This window comes from Pimephales promelas, chromosome 5 (genome assembly GCF_988280905.1).
Source record: "Pimephales promelas chromosome 5, fPimPro1.hap1.1, whole genome shotgun sequence".
Taxonomy (NCBI): domain Eukaryota; kingdom Metazoa; phylum Chordata; class Actinopteri; order Cypriniformes; family Leuciscidae; genus Pimephales; species Pimephales promelas.
This window is the reverse complement of record NC_142773.1, coordinates 42,010,824-42,031,229: the sequence shown is the minus strand read 5'-3', so window position 1 is coordinate 42,031,229 and position 20,406 is coordinate 42,010,824. Positions and strand designations below refer to the sequence as shown.

General features: G+C 41.4%; 1 protein-coding gene across 1 annotated transcript; it reads right to left on the bottom strand.

Annotated features, from left to right (window-relative positions):
• Positions 1-2,178: 2,178 nt before the first annotated feature.
• LOC148981516 (uncharacterized) lies at positions 2,179-6,562 on the bottom strand. The gene is made up of 2 exons (XM_089130712.1): positions 6,522-6,562; positions 2,179-6,311 (listed from the first exon to the last, which is right to left on the bottom strand). The coding sequence occupies exon 2, from the start codon at positions 6,301-6,303 to the stop codon at positions 2,710-2,712; it is 3,594 nt and encodes a 1,197-aa protein (XP_088986838.1). The 5' UTR covers positions 6,304-6,311; positions 6,522-6,562; the 3' UTR covers positions 2,179-2,709.
• Between the last annotated feature and the right edge of the window lie 13,844 nt (positions 6,563-20,406).

Genomic DNA, 20,406 nt, shown 5'->3' with positions numbered 1-20,406 from the left:
TAAAGATGCGTTTTAAGTGATAAAATAAGGGGACTTAAATTAAACCAATGATTGTAATTGTCCATATTTGACCCCAAACATGGATTGGAACAACCCAGCATTTTTTTTTTTTTTATTAATTTAATAAACATAGTGCTATGTTCAGTTTCAGAATTGTTTTTTTATTATTTACATTTTTATTTTTCAAAAATCAACCAAATTTTATTTTTTTTATATTAGAGAAATATAAAACTAATGGAGAGTGGAACCTAAAGTGTTTATTCGTTTATTGCTTTGTCATGGGTTTTAACATGTTTATTTTGGTCTTAATAAGGGTGTGGAGTGTGAAGTGTGTGAGGAAGATTCTGGTATGGTTGAGAGATTGTAAACGAGGTGAGTCACAACACTTTCCATGGTAACATGCAAATGAAGGCTGGATTTAGATTCCGTCACATGACTCAATGCAAAACTGTCACCGAAGAGTTCTCTCAGAGAATGAAAGAGAAAATGTGTCATATTTACTATAAACTGTAATTGTTCCATCATATTTTATGATTGAAAGTTACATTTTTGTATATCCCATTATGCAAATCAGATTTGTGTTATGTCTGTGTTATGTCTTCAGTTATGTCTTCTTGACAGCAATGGAATTAAATTAAGAGCAAGTTATTACTTTTGTGTAAAAGTATATTTTTTAAAGTGTATATTTTGTCCTTTATTATCAACAAATAGCATAAATATAAAATAAAATAGCATAAAATAATATCCCATACAACAGAAGGACATTTCAAATACTTCTTTTAAAAAATGGAAAGAAAGAGGGAACATAACCACAGTTGGATAAACACAATTAAACATTCCTTATTATAAGTAAACTGTTTTTCTCTCCTGTTTTCAGATTTGGACATTTTATCTATGAGTATTTTAAACTCCTTCTCAAGCACTGTAAAACAAACTTGCAATTTGGGAATTTGCATAAAAAGAAAATAGAATTTATAATGAAACCAGCATCTTTTGAGTAATCATCCGTAATATAATAACCTAAGATCACATATACGATTAGAGAAATGAACATTAAAATATTCTCTATAAAACATCTTTCCAGCAATTGTCCATGGACTTTTATGATACTTCCTGTTTGTTCGGCCATCTTTGTAGTCATTTTGTAGTTTTCATTGATAGTTTGTGTGTTATTAAGCTTGTGTATTGGGTTTCTCTTGTTGTTGTTTGCACGTGATTCTGTTTCTGGTTATTTGTTTCTTTAGTTTCTTCCAGTAAATACTTCTTGCGGTCGGATCCTCTCCTTCTCTTCATTTCCCAGCTTCAGTACAGGTATCTTGCTCTTCTTCTTCAGTTCACATCTGTGTTCCTCCTGACAGACACAAGAGGGTGTCATATGCATATACTCATGTGTGCTCATTTTTTTTACACATCTGCATATTTTACATTTTGGCCTTTATTCTTATTTACTTACAGGTAGAATTTACAGTAGTTTACTGATAAATTTACAATATTTTATTTTATTTTATTTTTACAATAGCCTTTCAACAGTTGTGTAGATGATGTCACTGCACAGCACCATAGAGAAGTTTAGTTTACACAACACAACTAGATCAACTACTGGGAGAATCACAATTCATCATATTTAATCGCATCCAAAATAAAAATTTGTGTTTAGATATGTGTGTGCACTTTTAATTTCAATTTTATATATAAAAACACGTGTATATACAGTATATATTTAAGAAATATTTGCATGTATATAGGCCTAGTTTATACTGTATTTATTTATAGATGTATAGTTTCTATTATAAATATAAAAATTCTATATAAATAAAAAATTTTAAAAATATACAGTAAACAAAACTTCGTTATCAGGATGTGAAGAGACTTTCAACCAGCATTATAAAAAATGTGTTTCTGGAACAAATCTCCTACCCGCTCACTGAAGTGCCTCGAAGCATGCAACGTTGTTCAATGTGTTTAACCAAGGCACCAGACAAACAACTCTTAATCAACAGTCGGAAACGGAGGAGCTCAGAACAAATAAATGTAAATTGACATTAAATATTCACTTTAGTTTGCATTCAATTTATTTTTTAATGTAAAAATGTTATTATTTACATTTTCAACTAGTTTACATTACTCTATATATATATATATATATATACTAAATATTGTTTGTGAAGAAGTATCGCCATTCCATTAAACCATCAAACAAAATTCCCATCAGAAAATATACGTAGACCGAGATAATGTCTTTGTTTTTGTTTTTTGTTTTTTTGTTTTTTTTTACATGATTCAGTTTTTGCTCTTAAATTACTTATACAGTAGCATACACAAATATTACAACTGACACACACTCTCCTCAAACATTGTGTTCATCCACGCTGTGCCGTGCCGAGGCACAACTCACGTAAAGTTGATAGTTCCGCGAATGACTGCAATTGCAGCTTTCGAACAGAGATGGCGACAAAGAGGAAAAACTACAGACTGCAGCTTTAAAATAAATAAGTCCCTGACTGCACTTCAGTAAATACACCACACACCAGTACATCGTCTTGTTTAAACATTGATAAAAATTAAAGCTATTTCCTTCAAGCAAATATGTTTCAACAAGTGGCCAAAATCTGATTTCAACTGCAATAGTAATTTTCTTAAATTTATGTTTCAGTCTTTATGTCTATTCTGTCACAAGTCTGACATTTCAAGACATCTAAACATCATATCTTATCTAAACATTCTTGAAAAAAAGCCCCTGAAAGAAAAGTTGGTGTCCAAAAAGAAAATGGTGTCCAGACCCAATGACATGACATGTTCAAATTCCATCAGCATCTCTCTGAGAATTTCCATAGAACTGTGAATAGAGTCTTCGAACAGCAAAAGTGTAAGTCTTTCGGCCAGGTTCACATCTTCTCCTCCGGAGTTAGCCCTTTTCCTCTCGTCTTCTCTGCAAAGCAGTGCAAATTTTTCAGCCAAGTTCACATCTCCTTGTCTGATCTCAGCCCTCTTTATAAAGTCATCAATCGCGAGAAGGGCAAACGTTTCAGGCAGACTCGCATCTCTTCTGCTTATAGCATTCTTCAAAGTGTCCTTGTTTAGAAAAACGGTGTGTTTTTCAGTCACTTTCACTTCTCGTCCTCTGCTTTCAGCCCTCTTTAACTTCATCACAGCATCTTGAATGTTCATCTTGAGTTGGTCTACAATCTTACACTTCAATAGAAACTGTTTGGTGAGCAGAGCATCACCTTCTGCTGTTGTCTGCTCTTGCCTTGATGATTTCACACAAGCATGAATACATGCCAGATGTGACTTGTATGAATCAATTGCCTTCTCAGCCTTTTCCAGATCAGCCAGTGATTTAGTAATAAATCCAGCATCCATCTTCCTAATAGTAGCCAGTGCACGGTTATAGAGAGGAATGATCTCCCCAGATGCACCGTCCTCCAAAGCTTTGGTGTACATCTCGATGCTCTCTGCAAGGCGACCCTTCTCACGGAGATCGTTTCCAGACCTGATGTAATAGTAGACCATGGAGGATGGGGACTGTTTGCTCAAAAGTTTCTGCTTTGCACTCGACAGGTCCTCCTTCAGCTGTTCCTTCAACAAGTCTAGGCTTTTCTCAGTGGGATTTTCCTCACTGAAATACATCAGGAGCCACAAACCCCAACACTCATGAAGAGAGGACACAATAACATCACGCTGGTCGGAGAAAACATCATCTTCATAAACCTTGTCCAAAACGTCGAGGTAAACAGAAAAAAGCTCTTCCTTTTTGTTGATTTCTGGAATGTCCTTTTCAAGAAACCCAGAGAGTCTTTTATTCACCTCAGCATTCCTGGCATCTTTAGCCTTTTCCAGATCACTTGCATGTGTGGTTAGGAGGTCATCCAGGGCTGAAAACATTGTCTCATGATTTTGAGCGCTGCGATTTTTCAGGTAGCATTCAACCGCCTCCTCAAATACACTTTTGTGTGACGTCTGTTTCGTGAAGTCATCCAGACGGTCGAGTGAGTTGGTGAGAGATGTGTTTTTACCCATCAATAGTTTGACCGAGTCAGAGAAATGACTGGTGCACATGACGATTTGAGCAGATCCTGGACTCCCTTGGCGAGCCGTTCGCCCAAAGGCTTGCTGTTCAACACGGACGTTCAGATGTAAGAAGGTTTGCATGACGAACAAACCTCCCGCCTCATTCACACTTTCACAGACCTTAAGATCTGTACCCCGACCTGCTAGATTAGTTGCAATGATGACGTCCCCCGCTTGAATGATTGAATCTGTTATTGTGGAGTTGTCCATGTTGTTATTCACATAGAGTTTTAGTTTGTCTCTTGAGATGGTTTTTGAAAGGGCGCTGTGAAACGTTTCCGCACGGTTGATCGTTTCACAGATGACGAGAGCTGCTCGTGGACCCCGATAGACCGTGGAAGTCACTTGATCCTGAACAACATTACAGACCATCATAATCCACTCGTTCTCTTCAGGTACAACCATTCCTTCCACCTCGTAAAGTTTCCTTCGCTTGAATGAGGGAATCTTACAGGTCTCGATGCCTTCGTAAAGCTTCTTCAGCATCTCAAGCTCTGTTTTTTCCCCCAAGGTTCCCGTGATCCCGAAGATCTGGTTTGGGTATTTATTGAATAAACCCACGTTAGACATGAAGTTTGTTATTAGAGTCATGTTGGACAGTTTAGTTTGGTGTTTCATCTCCAGAAACTGCTGAAGTCCGTCCCCCCAACTCATGTTGTTCTGCACAACGCCAGTTGAACTGAAATCCACAGGAGCGACTCCATCTCCATGAAGGACGTATTCGTGGCCCAGAGTCAGCTTTGTGGCTTGCAGAGCACTTCCAAACCACGTTTTCATCTTGACATGAATGAGATCTTCAAGACCTGGGATTCGAGATTCATTTAGTTGTTTTGTTGATTCAGACTGATGCGTCTTTTTAATCTGTTTCCTCAATGACGCTTCTAGAGAGCCGTCCTCCTCAAAGAGCACAACACGACATTTTCCACTTTCAAGGAGAACAATTGACATTTCTTGTCTATTGTTTGAATCCGTCGGAGTAATCTCTTTCACTTTCTGCAAATTTCCATCAGGCTCTTCCTGGTATAATTTAAAGCAATACTCAGGAAACTTTCTCACAAACATGGTTAAAAATGCCCCCGTTTGCGCAGCACTTGCATTATCCAGGCATTTTAAAACATTTGTCATTGAGGATTGTATAGGCATAATTCCTGTGTCCACAGCCATCTGCGCAACACTGAGTTGATCAATGTTTTGATTTTCATGTATTATCTCAGACAGAACCTGAGAGAAGAGCTGAACGGGCCCTACGATCTCTCCAGTGTTTAAACATTTCAGCTGGTTGATGATTAACCAAATTTTAGAGAGTATTTCATTGAAAGATTCCATTAGTGGGATCTCGCTGCCCAAATAGACCACTTCAACACCTTTATCCAACATTAGCGAGTCCACCTCGTCCACTATAACACACTGAAACTTTCTCTCAGGTCTCACATCTTTTCTTTGGAAGCGCTGTCTCAGAAAATCACCCGCAAAACTGACAGTCGTACCATAAACCACCTGGCATTCATAGCACTTCTTCAGCTCGTTTTCCAATTTATTGGTGTTGACGTCAACGGTTATATTTAGTTCCTTATAAAATTCAGACCATTCCCCAGCATCTCTTTCAGCAAGTACAGGAGAACTGGAGATGATATCAGGGGTTTTTCCCATCATGACCTGATAGGCTGCGAACATTGCCACGATGCACGACTTTCCTTCTCCTGTTCCAACTTGAACCAGACGACTTGATTTAGAAAGAACGAGAACGCACCAGCTCACCTTCTGAGTCGCTCGAGGTTTAAACTTCTTTGTTTTTTCGACTGCATTGCAGAGCGTTAACAATATTTGTCTTGTTTTTTGTATGTTTGGTGGACATTTAGATTTAGAAGACACAATATCAGCCACTTGTGCCATCATCTCCTCATCAATATCTGCATTTTCACAGATTTCCTTCAAAATCTCATCCAATGATTTCTCATCAGTGTTTTTGGTTATGATGTTAATTTTGGCCTCAAAATTATCCACAAACTGAGGGACTTTGGCATCATTTAGGAAAGTCAAATCCGATGCTCTGATTTTGTGAATTTCCACTTGATGAAGGATTTTCATCATCCATGTGTTAAAATCACCGTTCATGCCCTGATATTGCTCCACTAGGGCTTTAAACAACTTGACTGCGTCTTCTTTTTTCCACTGTCCGTTCTTACGAAGGGAAAGCAGTCGTGCTGACAGCAGTTTTTCGGATGCTTCCATTTTCAGAACTGTAAATTATTGTAAATTATTGTAAATTTAAAAAGTTCACATAGAAAAAAAATCAATTTGTGCTCAACTAACTTGTTCAAGCAAACAAATTTCAATATATATTGTATAATGTTACTATTACAATAAAATTAATGTTTTGTTTAAAAGTGTATATATATATTTGTTTTAGATATTTTTCCTCTAAGAAAGCATTTATTTATTGTACTTACATCATTCAAGACATTCAAGAGTTGTCACCACAAAACTCTTCTTCAGTTGTTTGCAGAAAAGCGAGTCGTACAGTATTTATACCTGGATATGAAAAGAAGGACGGCTCTGCTCTGGAATTTCCCAGAAAATGAATCGTCTCCAGTTTATCACGTGATTAAAAGGAACATGAGCTCTGTTTTATGTTAATAAAAAAGTATATGTGCTGATCTGTGAAACCAAGCACGTGACTTAGAATAGACTAAAATCAGTTATAGGCTACCCCAATTCAACATTTTCATATAGATTGTAAATGCATGAGTGTTTTGCATGTTCGTGGTTGTCTGTTGTCAATAATCGATTTTTTTTTCTTTTTTTTTTGCTAGAACATCTTTCACTTTAGAATGTTGGTAAGTAGGCTACCGAAAATACCTAAGTGTGTTGATGCAATAGATTAATTGTATTTGCATTTCAGGTGTGTGTGGTGCCGTGTTCCCCGACTGACTGGTTTGGCTGCCATGGTTTCTTTTTCTCATGTTTTGTTCTTTGTCTCATGTATTCCTCTGTTGTCAGCTTGTATTTTATTAAATAATACATTTGTGTTAGGCCTAAACAGTAATGTTGATACTGCATACAACATTCAAGTAGTTTTATGGCACTTTTCCATTACCAGTACCAGCTCGACTCGGCTCGGCTCGCTTTTCGCTCCGTTTTCCATTGCAGACAATACCGCCACAAATAGTATCCGGTCGTCATAGCGACGCCTTTCGTTCCTTGTTGCGCCATCAATCTCTCGCTGGATCCTCTCTTCGGCCAATTAACAAAGAAAAGTCTGCACCACGGCGTATCCTTCCGAGTTGCCATAATAATAATAGTTAGTTTAGTAACTATCTCTGGCCAAACTATTTAAAAATTGCGGGGTTATTCTGGATACTCCATCTGGCGCGTGCAAACCTTTTGCTGATGATTTACCCCCGTGTCATCCAAGATGTCCATGTCTTTCTTTCTTCAGTCGAAAATAAATTGTTTTTGATTAAAATATTACTGTGCGTTCACACCAGACGCGAATAGCGCGTCAAATTTGCATACCGCGTCTAGTATATGCGTGAACACTTTGAATCTTTCTTGCAGATGTGGTTTATGCTCACACATCAACATTAGAAACTAACTAAAGTTAGAAAAGTGAAATCGTATTCAACCACCCCTTTAAGTTTGTTTAGTGCATTTATGCTTAAAAAGGGGGATAACAGTTAATTGTCTTGTTTGCCATTTAACCTCTGATTTCTTTAAAAAGGTTTATTATGAGTGTAATGAGTACAGCTGTATATGATTGATTCCAGCAGATGGCAGTAATGTGTTGTATAAGATGAAGTGCATTGGCTAAAGAGTGGTGTGGTAATGGAGATATGCTGTGTGTACAACCACGTGGAATAAAAGAAGCCTGTACCAGTCATTCCTCTTATCTTTATTATTGTTTCCTGAACAATACATGGTACCAGGAGTGGGGTCAGTAGAAAAGAGCAATGGATGCCATTAAACCACCGGGGCCGTTGAAGTTGTGTGGAAATGTGGATGCAAATTGGAGGACTTTTAAACAACAGTTCGAGTTGTACGTTGTCGCTATTGGACAAGCAGCTGCTGTGGACGAAAGAAAGATTGCTCTGTTACTTACCATTGCTGGAGCTGATGCCGTGGAGGTCTATAACACCTTTCAATTTGAGGAAGAGGCAAACAAGAAGAAACTGGATAAGGTATTGGAAAAATTTGATGCTCATTGTTTGTCAAAGAGGAACGAGACATATGAACGATATGTATTCAGAACGCGAATGCAGCATGAAGGAGAGGCTTTTGATTACTTCCTTACAGACCTCAAAATAAAGGCAAAAACTTGTAATTTTAATGAATTGAGAGATTCAATGATTCGTGATCAGATTGTTTTCGGTATCTATGATAAGAAACTGAGAGAAAGATTGTTACGAGAATCAGAGCTCACCTTGGATTATGCTGTTCAATTGTGCCAGTCCAGTGAAGTAGCAAGACAACAAGTGAAACAATTTGATGGGGCTAATTCGTCAGCAATGTCATTTCAGAGCGCAGCAGTAGATGCCATATCATACAGAGACAGGAAAAGAGGAAACTCAAGAAATTTCAGAGAAAACGACAATGAAACTTTCTCTTGTAAGCGTTGTGGGACCAAACATAAGTTCAGACAGTGTCCGGCTTTCGGAAAAAGATGTTCGAAATGTAATGGCCTGAACCACTTTGCAAAAATGTGTTTTTCAAAAGACATGAAGAGGGAAAATAAAGTGCATGTTGTGGAGGAGGCAGATGACAGTGACTCCTTGAGTGATTCGTTTTATGTCAACATGGTTTCCGAAGAGAATATAAATCAGGATGCTGCAACATGTGTATCCAGAGAGGATTCAGTGAAGTTTTCGTCTTCGAAATGGATTGTTCCTCTTGTGGTTAATGGGACCATTGTGCCTTTTAAATTAGACACGGGTGCAAAAGCTAATTTGATTAACATTAGAGATGTGAAAGCATTGAAAGAAAAACCTCTCATTAAAAAACGTACAGTTCCCCTTAAAGCTTATAATGGACAATCAATTGAAACACAAGGAGTATGTCGATTAACATTACAAGTCAAAGGAAAGATGCAAAGTTTGATGTTTGTTGTAGTTCCCAACGGCCATGAATCTCTTCTAGGAGATAAAGCTTGTGAAGACCTTCATTTGGTTAAAAGAGTTTATCAAGTCAACAGGGAAACTGTAGTCTTACAGACTGTCTGTGATGATGTAACTGACATTGTCAAACAATTTCCAGATGTTTTTGAAGGTCAAGGCACATTGCCATTTACCTATAAAATACAACTGAAAGATGATGCCACACCAGTCATACATGCTCCTCGGCGGGTTCCTGCACCTCTGCGAGATCTCTTGAAGCAGGAATTGGATCGCATGACTCAATCAGGAGTTATACAGCGGATTGAACAACCTACAGATTGGGTGAATTCCATCACTTGTGTGAAAAAGCCAAATGGTGAGTTGAGAGTATGCTTAGACCCTAAAGATCTCAATGATTGTATAAAAAGAGAACATTACCAGATTCCCACCCGTGAAGAGATCATTAGTGACATGTCAGGAGCTAAGTTTTTTAGTAAATTAGATGCTTCTCAAGGGTTTTGGCAGATCCGATTGGATTCTGAGAGCAGCAAGTATTGTACTTTTAATACTCCCTTTGGAAGATATTGTTTTCTTCGACTTCCATTTGGGATCAAGTCAGCTCCCGAGATTTTTCATCGAGCCATGGAAACCCTTATTGAAGGTCTGGAGGGTGTTCGTGTATATATTGATGATCTTGTGGTGTGGGGGTCTACCCTTCAAGAGCATAATCAACGACTGGTAAAAGTGATGGAAAGAGTTCGTGCACATGATTTAAAGCTCAATCAGAAAAAGTGTCAATTTGGAGTCACAGAGATAACATTCTTGGGTGACAAGCTGTCGGAAAAAGGTGTGGAGCCACACCCAGCAAAAGTACAAGCCCTCCTTGATATGCCTCCACCTAGTGACAAGAAGGGAATTCTGCGTGCGTTGGGAATGGTAAACTTCCTTGGAAAATTTCTGCCAAATCTTTCAGCGAGAACCACACATATGAGACAGTTGTTACAAAATGATCAAGAGTTTGTGTGGTCATCAGTTCATGATCAAGAATGGAAGAGGTTAAAGGGGATTCTTACCACTGAACCTGTCCTTGTTTTTTTTGATCACACACGTCCAACTAAGATCTCTACAGATGCCTCTCAGGATGGATTGGGGGCGGTGCTTCTTCAGGCCATTGGGGATTCCTGGAGACCTGTGGCCTATGCTTCTCGATCTCTGACAGAGACTGAAAGACGCTATTCTCAAATTGAAAAAGAGACCTTGGGGTTAGTATTTGGCTGTGATAAATTCCATGGATTTGTTTATGGATTACCTACTTTTACAGTAGAGACGGATCATAAACCATTAATATCTATCATTCAAAAGAACTTAAATGACATGTCACCTAGAATTCAACGCATGATGATGAAGTTACAAAGATATGATCTGAATTTAGTTTATACCCCTGGAAAGTATATCATTGTAGCTGATGCACTGTCTCGAGCACCAGCCGCCTCAGAGATCAGCAATATGGACGAAGTTGAGAGACATGTGAGTATGGTGGTTTCATCTCTACCAGTCTCAGATGAGATGTTAAGACTCATTGCGGAGGAAACTGCAAAAGATTCTGAACTGCAGAGGGTTATTGCACATCTTCATCGTGGATGGCCCAAAGGCAAGTGTCCACAGTATTTTCCATTAAGGGCAGAATTGAGTGTGGTTGAGGGCATGCTGATGAAAAATAACAGAATTGTCATTCCAGTATCAATGCGCCAAGACATGCTTCGTCGAATCCATGAAGGGCATCTTGGCATTGAAAAATGCAAGAGAAGAGCTAGACAAGCTGTTTTTTGGCCAGGAATTAACGTGCACATTGAGAAATTCATCAGTCAGTGTGCGGTCTGTTTGAGTCATCATTATAAACTGGCTAAAGAACCCATGATGGTAGCTGCTCTTCCTACTGAGCCGTGGCAAAAAGTAGGCACTGATCTTTTCCAGTTGAATGGTAAGGATTATTTGGTGGTTATTGATTACTATTCCAATTATCCTGAAGTTGAACAGCTCCGTCAAACAACATCGAACGAGATGATTCAACGTATGAAATGCATTTTTGCAAGGCATGGAATTCCTCATTGTGTGCAAAGTGACAATGGTCCCCAGTATAATAGTCATGAATTCAGGCTGTTTGCAGAGCATTATGGCTTTAAGCATACTACTTCAAGCCCTCTTTATCCAAAGGCAAATGGTAAAGCAGAAAAAGGGGTACAAATTGTAAAAAGACTTTTGAAAAAAGCAGCGGCAAGTAATTCGGATGAAAATCTGTCTCTGTTGAGTTACCGTTCCTCTCCACTCAGTTGTGGATTATCTCCTGCCGAGTTATTGATGAATCGCAAACTGCGTGACACACTTCCAAAATTATCTCTGAAAAAAGAAATCAACGATTTGTCATTGAAAGAGATGCAACATATAAAAGAGAAGCAGAAAGAATATTATGACAAAGGAAGTCGGCAACTAAAACCTCTTTCTGAACGAGATGTCGTTAGAGTTGCGGAGCCTACAGGATGGAGAAAGAAAGCTACAGTCCTAAAAGAGATAAACCCGAGATCATATCTTGTTCATACAGAAGATGGGCAGACCTTACGGAGAAATCGACAGAGTTTGCTTAAGACTGCAGAGAAATGTCCTTTGGTTGAGCCAACTGTGGAGCTGATGTCCCCTGAAATGCAGTCTTGTGAAATGCCCTCAATGCCCTCTGTTGATCAGCAACTTGATCCTGATTCTGAACTTGATTCCTCTGTACCAAAGACTGACATTCCTATCTTACGGAGATCTAATCGAGTTCGAAAACCACTTGTTCGTATGGACTTGTAATTGGTAAAAAATGAATTGAGTGTTATATAGTCAAGTGTTTGTAATTATGTGAAAGTTCATGTAACATGTAACATAAAAAAAAAAAAAAAAAAAAAAAGGAAAAGAGATGTAATGAGTACAGCTGTATATGATTGATTCCAGCAGATGGCAGTAATGTGTTGTATAAGATGAAGTGCATTGGCTAAAGAGTGGTGTGGTAATGGAGATATGCTGTGTGTACAACCACGTGGAATAAAAGAAGCCTGTACCAGTCATTCCTCTTATCTTTATTATTGTTTCCTGAACAATACAATGAGGGACGTAACAGGAATGATCCAGTTACTAACAGAGATGCTCAGAGCAGATCTCAAAGGGATAGTTCACCCAAAAATCAAAATCCTGTCATGTTGTTCCAAACCTGTATGTATTTCTTTGTTCTGCTGAACACAAAAGAAGATATTTTGAAGAAAATGGGTAACTAAACAGTTGATGAGCTTCATCACTATGTCAAGTTACCAACATTCTTCAAAATATCTTCTTTTGTGTTCAAAAGAACAAACTCAAAACGTGAGAGTTAGTGTTAGAAAGGCCGAGTCATGTGTGCATGCGCAACTTACTTTCAGTCATCATCTGTACGAGCGGGGCTGTACAAGCAAGACTGTGTGTGCAAAGTGCGTCAATGAATAAATGTAAGTTGACTGTTTACCTAGTTTAGTTATCAATACTTGCTAGGGAGCTGTAAAGCCTTGATGTCTTACTCTCATAAAGTGATGCATGTTTAAGAGAGATGAATCCGTTAATCGCGTGAGGTTAAGGGCTCGGAAATGTGCCGTTTATGTTTGATATTACTTGTAATTTATAGTATTGAGATGGCACCCAGTGTTTGATTGTGCATATGTATGTGTCATCGTTTACATTAGTGTATGAAACTCTTTATATTTCGAGTTTAAGGACGCGATCTTTATGATTATCTGACGTTCGTTTAAATTACCTCAGATTTGGTTTCGGTTTTGAATGTTATGCCATTTCTGACCGCTAAGTGGCGGTGTTGTATAATAATATCCTTGAGTATGTGTTTATTCCTTTATCTTACTCTAGCTTTCACTTGAGAATTGCTTTATTTGAAAAATAGGTATCTGTTTATGGAAATTATGTTTGTGTAATAATACTCAAGACATATTGTTAATATATATATCTTTATTTTCCCTTTGTAGACCACACACGTACACACACGTACGCACAAATACCAGTAATAAGTAAAGCCTGTGTATTGCTGTGTTGTGTACAGCCCAAAGACTGTTAACAAATAAACCTCCTTTGCATGGAACTGATCTGATTCCAGTGTGTTCTGACCGACACCCCATTGAGGAAAGTTAGATCTGAACCATCACCTTATACAGTCCACTTTTTCCAATCCTCCTATCGAACAAATGGTCCTTCGAGCCGGATCTGGCATTTCTCATGGACAAAGAATCAGTATCAGTATCAATTGATCAGTCAATATGCATCCTGAAGAAGCACATGCACAGATTGTAAGACCAAAACGTCTAGTTCATCCTCCTGCTTACCTCAAAGATTATGATCTTACAACTGTACATTGTAGAGCAGGCAGTCAGCTGATATCGCCTCACACAACACAGCATACACAGTGGCTTGGAGATGCAGCAGTGAACATCTCTTCACCTTCTACCAGAGGTACGAGTCCCATAAGTCAAGATCCATGGGACACAGTCGATGAATGGTCGCCTATAGCTGAGGAAAGGGATCCTTTTATCCAAAGAATGGATAACATAGGGCTGCAACAGCCTAGCGCCACCTACGCTCCAGTGCAGTCAATTAATAGTCCTCAGACTTCTCCATATCATCGGCCATGGGAAGAACATCAGTCCACGCCGTTACCAAGTACATCTTTCCCTGCACAGGATAGACTCCTCCCACATCCTGGAACGGCATCCTACCATCCACACTCCATGGTGACTACATCTTTGCTCCCACCTACCTATGGTAAGCGTTGCCAGACGGCCTACACCACAGCAACATCTCAGGGGTTACAACACCCATGTCCTGCTACCAAAGGTGGCCCTTTACTCAGTTTGAACCAGAAGACTAGCTATCCCAACCTGCCCAAACCAGGAAAGAACAGGACTGTAGAGCCTCAAAGTGAACCTAGCATGCTAAACCTTCTGGGAACAATGATGGGTGAACTTCAGATTATGAAAGATCAGATCCTGGCTGCCGCACCCACTAGACCACAGATTGATTCAGTCCTGTGTGGTGAACGTGCTAACCATAATTCCTCTCCCTGGCAGCATTCACATAGATCCAATTATCCTCATTATCAGAGAATGGCTCAGTCAATGCCTGGTCTTTATGAGGATACTCCTGTCCCTCACTGGCATTCAAGAACATTATACGAGTCCCCTAGAGAGACCTTGGATTATCCCAAACCACAGGTGCATTATCAGTTCCCACAAGCCTCTGGGCCAGAGTCAGCACATAGAGCTCCTTATTCCTCTAATGTGAATCCTGCAAGGCAAGAAACCACATATCGAGGTCCAGTGCCAACCATACCTAACTTCTACAATAAAGACCCCAGCGAGTTTAATCGGTTAAAGATAGCCCTTGAGAACCTTCTACCACCGGATGCCACAGAACTGTTCCGGTACCAAATCCTGTTGGACCATCTGAAGCTAGAGGAAGCTCGTTTGGTGGCAGATTCCTACCTCAATTCACCATTTCCCTACTCAGACACCATGGCTGCTCTGAATGAAAGGTTTGGTCAGCCACACAAGTTGGCACTCAAGAAGATCGCCAAAGTGATGGATTCACCAGATATCCGACGAGGAGATAATGAGGCCTTCGATAATTTTGCTCTGCACATTAGGGCTCTTGTTGGTATGTTGGAGACTCTTGGAGATGAAGGTGAAGCTGAACTTCGATGCGGGTCGCATGTAGAGAGACTGTTGAGTAAGTTACCGGCTGAAATGAGATCAGGATTCCGAAGACAAATGTACCATCGTCCTGGCTCTGTGTATAACCTTCGTGAATTTTCTGAGTGGCTTCAGTATGAGGCCTGGTGCCAAAGCAGTGAAACACAGATCAGTTACAAGAGCCAGAGACCAGAACGCCGGCGAGAAACCAAACCCACTGTACGTTCAGCCACCATTCTTCATGGAGCAGATGATACGGCCACAAAGGTCCTCTCAGCACCAGTCCAGGTTAAGCCAGTAAAAGTGGAGAAACCTAAAGTTCCTCCGAGAGCCTTTTGTCCATACTGCGATAACGAGGATCATTATCTCAGTCAATGTCCCACCTTTAAGTCCTTCGATAAGCAGAAAATGATTGAATGGATCCAGACCAATCATCGTTGTTGGCGCTGTGGTCGTGCACACCAAGCAGCCCAGTGCACACTCAAAAAGCCTTGTAGCATCTGCAAAGGGAAGCACTTACAAATCTTGCATGAGGTCAACACAAAGAGTCCCAGAGAAGGTTCCTGCCTTGTTAGTTCAACCACTGAGACACTGTACTTGGACAGACCCACTGACTGCAGGCGTGTTCTCCTAAAGGTCATCAGGGTCTTGCTGCGCTATGGAGACAAGACACTCGACACCTATGCTGTCATGGATGACGGGTCCGAGCGCACTATTCTTCTTCCTGATGCCGCCCATGAGCTCGGTATACAAGGTCAAACCGAAAACATAGCCTTGCGGACCATCCGCCAAGATGTGCAGACCATCAGTGGTACCACGGTTACCTTCCACATATCTCCTGCCACTCAACCACAGAAGATCTTTAAGATCAATGCAGCATTCACTGCGAAACGTCTTGGTCTGGCCGATTACTCTTATCCTGTCAGTTTGTTGGAGAAGTACAAGCATCTTAAAGGTCTCCCCCTGCAAGCCTTTGAAAGAGTGAGTCCTTTACTTCTTATCGGAGCCGATAACACCCACCTGATCACACCGATTGCACCTGTCCGAATTGGTCCACCTGGTGGTCCGGCTGCTATAAAGACAAGGCTAGGATGGACACTGCAGGGACCAGCCAAGATCTTGGAGACCAAATTGCAGCCACAGCAATGCCTTTTCCTGTCTCTCACCCCTGCGGAACTAGAACTCAAAAGAGATGTTGAAAGGCTATGGCAACTTGACGTTTTGCCTTTTCGCTGTGAGAAGCAGGTGACAAGGTCTAGGGAGGATCAGCAGGCCATTGACCTCTTGGAGACTAAGACAAGTCGCGTGGAGGTGAATGGAATCTTACGTTACGCAGCACCCCTGTTGCGCAGAAAGGATTCACCCTCATTTTGTGCTCCTAAGGAGGCTGTGCTCCCAAGTCTCCGGAGTCTGGAACGACGACTCACCCAAAATCCAGAGAAAGCAGCCGTGTACAATGCTGAGATTGAGAAACTAGAACTGAATGGCGCAGTGACCAAACTCTCAGCTGGTACAAGTACTATGGCGGAGGAGACATGGTATATCCCGCATCACTTAGTCAGTCACAACAGCAAGGACCGCATTGTGTTTAATTGCTCATACCAATATAAGGGACTGAACCTTAATGATTCCTTGATGCCTGGTCCAACTTTGAGCCCTTCTCTGCTAGGTGTTCTTCTTCGCTTCAGGGAGCATTGTGTGGCTATCAGCGGGGATATTCGTGGAATGTTCCACCAAGTTCTACTCCTACCTGAGGACAAGCCCCTTCTGCGCTTTCTCTGGCGGGGCATGAGACGAGACGATCCCCCTGAAATCTATGAATGGCAGGTGCTGCCGTTCGGAACCACGTGCAGTCCCTGCTGTGCATCCTTCGCCCTCCAAAGACATGTCTCATCGCACAGCACAGCGGATGAAGATGTGAGACATTCCGTGGAACGCTGTTTTTATGTGGATAACTGTCTACAGAGCTTCCCATCGACTCAAGAGGCACGGCAGTTACTAGACAAGCTTCGTAAGCTGCTAGCGTCCGGAGGGTTTGATATCCGTCAATGGGCCAGCAACGTGCAAGAAGTCGTCAGTCACTTGCCACCAGAGGCCAGATCTCCTAAGTTAGAGCTGTGGCTATCACACAATAAAGAAGACCCACGTGAATCCACTTTGGGACTGAATTGGCACTGCGAGTCGGACCACCTAGGATTCAAACATAGACCCGTTACTTACAGTTCTCTGACGATGCGGAACATATATCGTGTGTTAGCAAGCCAGTATGACCCCCTTGGTGTCATTCTTCCTTTCACCACGCGAGCCAAGGTGATTGTTCAACAGCTCTGGATCAAGAACAGGAGCTGGGATGATCCACAACTTCCTGATGATCTTCAGCAGGCATGGAAGGTGTGGGAAGCTGAGCTTCAGTACTTACCTCTTGTAGCACTCCCTAGGTGCTACATTCCATGCAGTATGGACAACTCAGAGGTCACTCGGGAAATCCATATCTTCACAGATGCTTCTGAGAAGGCCTACGGGGCTGTTGCTTACCTTCGTTCAGAAGATCCTTGTGGGAGGATACACCTTTCCTTCCTCCTAGCCCGATCACGTGTTGCCCCACGTAAGCAGTGCTCAATTCCTAGACTGGAGCTGTGTGCTGCTCTAATAGGAGCGCAGTTGGCCAAGCTGGCTGAAAATGAGCTCACCTTGAAGATCCAGAAGGTCACTTTCTGGACAGATTCAACAACTGTCCTCCACTGGTTACATTCCGAATCCTGCCGTTTCAAGGTGTTTGTGGGCACTAGGGTGGCAGAGATTCAAGAATTGACCGACCTTAAAGCATGGCATTACGTTGACTCTGCCAGGAACCCTGCGGATGATCTTACCCGTGGTAAGAGCCTAAAGGACCTTGCTGAACCCAATCGGTGGACCCAAGGACCAAGATTCCTCCTCCAACAGCAGAGTACTTGGCCAACACCACCAGATATGCACAGCTTTTTGCTTGATGACACCACGGAATTAAAGCGAAGCGCCTTCTGTGGCGTGATCAACTCAGCACCACAGACAGCAGATGGTAGCAAGTTTAGTAGCTGGAAAGACTTGGTCGAAGCTGTAGCACAGGAGTTGCATGGGGCGGCAGAGAAGAGTGGCTTCCCTTCAGCTAGCGATTATCAAAAGGCAGAACTGACTGCACTGAGACAGGTCCAAATGGACAGTTTTGCTGAAGACTACCAGCTGTTGAAGAGCGGGAAACCTGTTCATTCTAGCAGCCGTCTACTTTGTCTATCCCCAGAGTACGACGAAACCAATGATCTGATACGAGTTGGAGGACGACTACGACGGGTGGAAGGACTAGACCCAAACACAGTACACCCTATAGTATTGGATCCCAATCACCCTAACACTCAGTTATTCATAAAGGATTATGATGCTCGCCTTTGCCATCCTGGGCCAGAACGAGTGTTTGCAGAGCTTCGACGAAAGGTGTGGATACTGAAAGGGCGAGAGGCAGTGAGAAAGCACCAGCGAACATGTCTCGAATGCTGCAAATGGAGGTCGAAGCCAGCCTCCCAGAAAATGGTTGATCTCCCTCCACCACGACTTCGGTTGTTCAAGCCTGCTTTTCATTCAACCGGAATTGACTGCTTTGGGCCTCTTCTGGTCAAGATAGGTCGTCGGACGGAGAAGCGGTGGGGACTTTTGTTTAAGTGCTTGACCACCCGGGCAGTGCACCTTGAGGTACTGACATCTATAGATAGTGATGCCTTTCTCATGGCTCTACGTCGGTTTATAGGTCGCCGTGGGAAACCTGCAGAGCTATATTCAGACCAAGGCACCAACTTTCGAGGCGGTGAGAGAGAACTTAAAGAAGCCTTCAGTCAGCTCAGTGGTGATCTACAGCAGCAGCTAGCGAAGCAACAAATCAGCTTTCATTTCAATCCTCCAGCTGCCCCACACTTTGGAGGGGTGTGGGAACGCGAGATTCGTTCCGTAAAGGCCGCACTTTACACTACCCTGGGCTCAGAATCAGTAACTGAAGAAGTGCTTCGAACTGTCCTCATAGAGATTGAGGCCATCCTCAACTCGAAACCTCTTGGTTACGTTTCAGCGGACATTGCTGATGCAGATCCGATCACCCCAAATTGCTTTTTGATGGGGCGGCCAGATGGGTCCCTACCCCAAGTCATCTATCCAGTATCTGAGCTCCTAGGAAGACGGAGATGGAGGCATTCACAAGTATTGTCTGACAGATTCTGGACGGCCTTCATAAAACATTACTTACCTGACATGCAGGCCAGAGGAAAGTGGCAGAATCCATCAGTAAACATCAAACCAGGGACAGTCGTCATGCTTGTTGACCCTCAGTTACCCCGTTCATTCTGGCAGATTGGAAGAGTATCTAATGTCTTTCCTGGGGTTGATAGTCGAGTTCGAACGGTCGAGGTGCAGATTAAGGACAAAGTCTATACAAGACCCATCTCTCGACTGATTGTTCTTCCAGAGATCCGAGATGAAGGGGATGGAAGCCACACTAGTGACTAACGGTAGTCCATATAGTGTCGGCCTTTTAATGGAGCAAATTTGTAACCAAATTTGGGGGCGGCTGTGTTAGAAAGGCCGAGTCATGTGTGCATGCGCAACTTACTTTCAGTCATCATCTGTACGAGCGGGGCTGTACAAGCAAGACTGTGTGTGCAAAGTGCGTCAATGAATAAATGTAAGTTGACTGTTTACCTAGTTTAGTTATCAATACTTGCTAGGGAGCTGTAAAGCCTTGATGTCTTACTCTCATAAAGTGATGCATGTTTAAGAGAGATGAATCCGTTAATCGCGTGAGGTTAAGGGCTCGGAAATGTGCCGTTTATGTTTGATATTACTTGTAATTTATAGTATTGAGATGGCACCCAGTGTTTGATTGTGCATATGTATGTGTCATCGTTTACATTAGTGTATGAAACTCTTTATATTTCGAGTTTAAGGACGCGATCTTTATGATTATCTGACGTTCGTTTAAATTACCTCAGATTTGGTTTCGGTTTTGAATGTTATGCCATTTCTGACCGCTAAGTGGCGGTGTTGTATAATAATATCCTTGAGTATGTGTTTATTCCTTTATCTTACTCTAGCTTTCACTTGAGAATTGCTTTATTTGAAAAATAGGTATCTGTTTATGGAAATTATGTTTGTGTAATAATACTCAAGACATATTGTTAATATATATATCTTTATTTTCCCTTTGTAGACCACACACGTACACACACGTACGCACAAATACCAGTAATAAGTAAAGCCTGTGTATTGCTGTGTTGTGTACAGCCCAAAGACTGTTAACAAATAAACCTCCTTTGCATGGAACTGATCTGATTCCAGTGTGTTCTGACCGACACCCCATTGAGGAAAGTTAGATCTGAACCATCACCTTATACAGTCCACTTTTTCCAATCCTCCTATCGAACAGTTAGTAAATAATGACAGGATTTTTTTATTTTTGAGTGAACTATCCC